The sequence below is a fragment of the Suricata suricatta genome, chromosome 6, assembly GCF_006229205.1.
Source record: "Suricata suricatta isolate VVHF042 chromosome 6, meerkat_22Aug2017_6uvM2_HiC, whole genome shotgun sequence".
NCBI classification, from domain to species: domain Eukaryota; kingdom Metazoa; phylum Chordata; class Mammalia; order Carnivora; family Herpestidae; genus Suricata; species Suricata suricatta.
Genome location: NC_043705.1, coordinates 147,517,816 through 147,522,868, shown reverse-complemented (window position 1 = coordinate 147,522,868; position 5,053 = coordinate 147,517,816). Strand labels below are relative to the sequence as shown.

Genomic DNA, 5,053 nt, shown 5'->3' with positions numbered 1-5,053 from the left:
TCGCGTGGGCCCTGCCGCTCGGCCGGACGCGCTGCGCGGGGACGCCCGGGACTCGCTCGCAGGGCGGCGCGGAGCCGAGCGCACTCTGGCTGCGGGCTGCTGTCCCGGTCCCCGCCCGCCAGGGTGGCCTTTAATCCGGCAGCCCCCTCCCGCCCCGGGGCGGGGCCTTCCCGCCCCCGCGGCGCGCACGCGAGCGCGGACTCCAGCACTGGCTCCGGGCACGCGGGCCCAGCCTGCACACGTCCACCCGGGGCCGACCGGCGCCCTGACCCCGCTCCTTACTCCCGCGCGCCGGGTCCCCTCGATCTCCTCCTCCACTGGCTCCCGCGCCTCCTTGTCCCAGCTGGTCCCTGTCCAGGGGCTGGAGGGCGCAGGCCGGGAGGTCCGGGCTCGCGACTCTGGAGGCTCCGTGGAGCGGGGTGACGCGGGGATCCCAGCAGCGACCGGTCCCGGAGGGCTTGGCTGGGGGCTGGTGGGCTCCAGGAGCCTCGGGCGCCCCTCAGCGGCCTTCCCGCGGCTCCGGAGGCGCCGGGGCAGTTGAGGGCGCACTTGCCCCAAGCTGCTGCTCGTCCGTGGATGCTGGACCTGAGGCTGGTACACACCACCAGAGGCCCGAGGGTCCAGAAGGGGACCAGGTGGAAAGCCTTGAGCTGTGTCTTCAATATGTACTTGATTTCCTAACAGGATGGAACAAGTTGTCAGAAGACCGGGTCCTTCTCCCTCCAGACCTGGCATGGGGCACAGTCCAAGCCATCTGCCCTTCCCCGGGGAATGGTGGCCCCTGCTCCTTCTCTGAGGGACCCTCCAGCCCTGACCTGGGAGTCCAGCTGGGAAGGCTCAGACCCAAATGCCCTTTCTACCTGAGGGCTTGGCCTCCAGCGGGGTCTACTCACTCACAGCCCCTCCTGCCTGCACTGTCCTCCATTATTGCTCACATGGGCATCTCAGACTTGACCAGGCAGGTGCCTCCCTCTTCCCTTCCCCAGCCCACCCTGCAGCCTCAGCACTGGGCCGCCCCGTCGTGGTGGTCCTGCCCCACACGGCTGAGTTGCGCCTCTCTCCTGCAGCTCCCTGTTTCCACCGCTCAGCACACCTGTCGGCCCCACCTTCAGAATGCAAAGGAAGCCCGGCCACTGCTCAGCAGCCCCAGCCATCACCAGGCTGCTGCCAGGGCCCCTGGCCTGCACCCCCTCCACTTGCCCTGCCCGGCTCTCCGTGGGGCCTCCAGGTTGGTGGGAAGGCCCAGTCCTCCCAGGACTTAGGGCCCCCGCTCAGAGCTGCCCTCGTGGGGACCTCCACTGGCACACCCCCTGGGCTTCCCGAAGTCTTTGCTCCTGTGTCACCTTCTCCTTATCCCGTAGCCGATCTCTCAGCTCATGGTTGTGACATCCAACTCCACTCCGTCCCAGTTGTGCTCCTCCAAGCCTTCTGACATGTCATCCATCAATCCACCTGCCAGTCGCCCTGTCCGTGGGCCGTCTGTTCCCGGAGTGAGGGCTCCACAGAGCCCAGAGGCTCGGCTGCATCCCCTTCCTGAAACAGTACCTGGCAGACAGGAACACTCAGGAGAAATTGGCTGGGTGGATTGACAGATGGATAGGTGGGCAGGTGGGTGGGCTGATAGGTGGACGGACAGATGGATGCTTCTTCTAACATCAGAATATTTGTCCGGGTGCCAGGAGGCTTGAACTGGACAGTGCTGAGCTGGGTGACTTTATTCGTTGGGTTTTCTCCTCAGCTTCTTGCTGATGGGAGGTGGCATCAGTAGTGTGGTGGAGAGAAAGTGCATTCAAACCATGCCCAGCAGGGTGAACTGGCACAGTGGCTGAGCACAGAATGAGCCTGTGACTATTTGGGGAGATGCTGCAGACGGCTTCAGTCTTCACTGGGTGTCCCTTGAGAACTTTCCAGCTGTAAGGGCCTCTGCAGTAGCCCAGGGATCCCTAGTAGGGGAGGAGGCCCCGGGGGAGGGGGAGGGCCTGAGCTGAGCACAGCATCGTGATAGGAGGACGTGACCAGCTGGCAGGGCGGCCTTGTGCAGAGGGCCGTGGAGAGCTGGAGAGCCGGCCCAGTGCGGCCTTGTCTGTTCGTCCCCCCAGGACCGTTCTCGGCCTTCTGCCCAGAGAGAGTGCCGGTTGGACAAGATGGGGTTACCTCCAGCCCAGACCCCCTTCTCTGTTCTTTCCTCATGGTTCTCACGTGAAGCCCTTAGGAAGAATGTCCTCTTTGAAGATGGTGCCCTTGCATTCCACAGGAAGGCCAAATTCCCACCGGAACATCGTGTGCTCTGATGCCTGATGACCCTGTAGTCACTCCACTCTGGTATTTGCACCAAGAGCCCGTCCTCAGAGCTCACTGCATTTCTCCTGGGGCGGGGGGCGGGGAGGGTGCTGCCTCTGAGGTCCAGGCCCCTTCAGAGGGCAGGACAGCTGAGCGTTATCGTGTGGACTCCGGGGCTCAGCCTGAGTGCTGGTGCTGATGACTGTCCTCCAGACAGTGTGCCGCAGAGGTGGCCACAGGATGCCCAAAGACCAAGGCAAGAGAGGACCAGTGGCGAGTCGGAAGGAAGCAGGGCCCTGAAATGGAGTGACCGGACTGTGAGGCGGGATCTGGGTGCCGGAGGACGAACATGTCTGGGCTTCAGATCCCTGAAGGGCTCCAGGGCGGCCGGTGCCTGCACCTGCGGAGGGCAGGGACCCCACGTCTCCGTAGGTGCCGCGCACGTGTCCCCACCGCTCTGCCTCTGACGGAGTTGTGGTTTCAGAAAGGGCCCAGGGCACCACAGATCCACACAACAAGGCCAAAAGTACTCAGGCCCCAGGGTGGTGGGTGTGGCAGGGTGTCTGGGGCAGTGTCCTCAGGACCCTGCCTGTGTCTGACGGTCTGATAAGGCCTTATTCACCATGGCCGAGGGGCAGGCCTACGTGCAGCAACCGCCCTGCCCCCACCCTCCCAGTGGCCGGGCCGCCTGGGGCCCGCCTGCCCTGCACTGTCCCCGGTCTGTCGCTGCCAGAACAAAGCACCGCAGAACGGGAGCTTCAACAGAAATCTGTTTTCCTCACAGTTCTGGAGGCTGTACGTCGAAGAGCAAGGTTCTGACCGAGCTCCAGTTCTGGTGACAGCCTCTTCCTGGCTTGTGGAGGGCTGTGTCCTCATGGGCCTTTCCTCAGAGCACGGGAGGAGGGAGCGAGAGAGGGAGACTTCTCTCATCCTTCTCATAGAAGGCCGCTAACCCTGCTTGATTAGGCCCCACCCCCATGACCTCATTTAACCTTAGTACCTCCTGAAGGCCCATCTCCACATACCATCCGTCACAATGGGGGCTCGCTGCTCTGACTTACGAATCTGGGGAGGACACAGTTCAGTCCGTGGCACCTGTGGAAGGACTGTGACCATACGACATGCTCGGAACAGTTAAAATGATGCAAATAGCCAGCCCCAAACCCTGCACTCTGCCCTAGCTTCTGAGCAACTGGACCTCAAAGCTAAGACCTAGAACCGAGAAACGTGACATCTCGTCCCGGGCAGCAATTTCTGGCTCTGCGTTTCATTCATATGATTTCTGAAAACATCTTATGCATAAAGAAGCCAAGGCTTAGCATCTGTTTATGCTTTTGCTGATAACACACAGGAGGTGGTGGGGTCTTCAGTGTAACTGTGAGGCTGCGCACTGACCTCGTCCCCCGAAGCTTGTTTTTCTGCCCCAAGTGGGTCACACGTTTCTGCTCCTGAAGAGGGGCAGGAGCGCTGTGCACGTGCCTTCCGAGCCAGTAATCCTGCGTGTGCTGCTCTTCTGTTTGCTGAGCACCTGCTCCGTGCTAGGACCGCCTAGATGGAGCCAACCAAAGGCATCACAATGGCGCATTTATCGTTTCTTATGTGATCGCTGCATTAAAAGTGTACCTCTCACAGATTTGAGCACCTGGTCTTCTGTGGTCTGTCTGCTGGGACTTCCCATGCGCCTCCATTCTCTGTGACCTAAAGCCCAGCTCGTAGGTAAGGAGCGTCGGGGGAGACCTCGGGCCAGGGTCTCACCCCAGACAGCAGCCCCAGCATCTCAGCCGCGTCCCCAGGACTCCGGCCCACTGCTGGGGTGGCCGGGCCAGGGCCCTGAGCAGGAACACCTGACGGCAGACCCCTAAGTACTGGGGGATGGGGGGCCGTGGGCAGGGGTCGAGGTCCAGGACCCCGCATGCTGGGGTTGGGCAACATGGGGTCACCTGCGGTGAGGCTCCCGGGTCTGGGGGGACAGGTTGGGGGTGGGGCACCACTGCAGGTCCCAGCCACTCCCCACTCCCCACCAGGGTCCCAGATCCCTGTCTCCCTTGGGATCCTGACCCCGTCAGGGACCCCATCTGCTCTCAGCCCCCCTGTCCCACATCCTGCTCCACACCACTGGTTTGGCCAAGTCAAGAAGGTAGGCCTGTCCTCCCTGCCTTTGGGGACACCAAGGGTCCTCCGTGACAGTGGCTCTGGGGACTCCATTGAATTCCTGCAGCAGCCCCTCCCCCCAACCACATCTGATCACTCCCTGGTCCTCCACCTGCAACTAAAATTGAGAAATACAATTTTAATGCAGTGATCACATAAGAAATGATAAATATGCCATTGTGATGATTTTGGTTGGCTTCATCAGAGTGGGTGCTCTGCCCACTGACCTCACACAGACGCTGGCCACGTCCTGGCAGCCTTGGACACACGTGACCCCCTTCATGGGGCCTGCCTCTTCCACTGCAGGGTCTCAGACTCCCCTCTCCTTTCTGGAATTGAGACCCCCATTCCAGGAGGGGCCCCAGCCATGGACCGTGCCACATCACATCCCCACACTGTCCTTCAGCTGTCACTTTCTCCTGGAACTGCACTGCCCCCTCCCCACAAAAGGCCCTAGGACCCTGTGCCGCCTGCACAGATCCAGTGCAGACCACCTACCTGAGCTCCTCTCTGAGGCCCCCAACCAGATGGGGTCACAGGCTCAGACCCCCAGAGCCTGGTAACCAGTCCACCCCCCAGGCCCTGCCAGCCAGGCAGAGAGACCCACCCTATCCAGGCATAA

At 61.9% G+C, this 5,053-nt stretch overlaps 1 protein-coding gene across 1 annotated transcript in view; it reads right to left on the bottom strand.

The window, feature by feature from the left end:
* The window catches only part of SLC9A3 (solute carrier family 9 member A3), a 44,387-nt gene extending 39,673 nt beyond the window's left edge, over positions 1-4,714 (bottom strand). The window contains exons 1-4 of the mRNA XM_029941304.1: positions 4,659-4,714; positions 4,036-4,240; positions 1,453-1,545; positions 283-591 (exon numbers count right to left, since the gene is read on the bottom strand). Of these exons, the coding sequence (XP_029797164.1) occupies positions 283-591; positions 1,453-1,545; positions 4,036-4,240; positions 4,659-4,714 (663 nt within the window). The remainder of the gene's footprint in view (positions 1-282; positions 592-1,452; positions 1,546-4,035; positions 4,241-4,658) is intronic.
* Between the last annotated feature and the right edge of the window lie 339 nt (positions 4,715-5,053).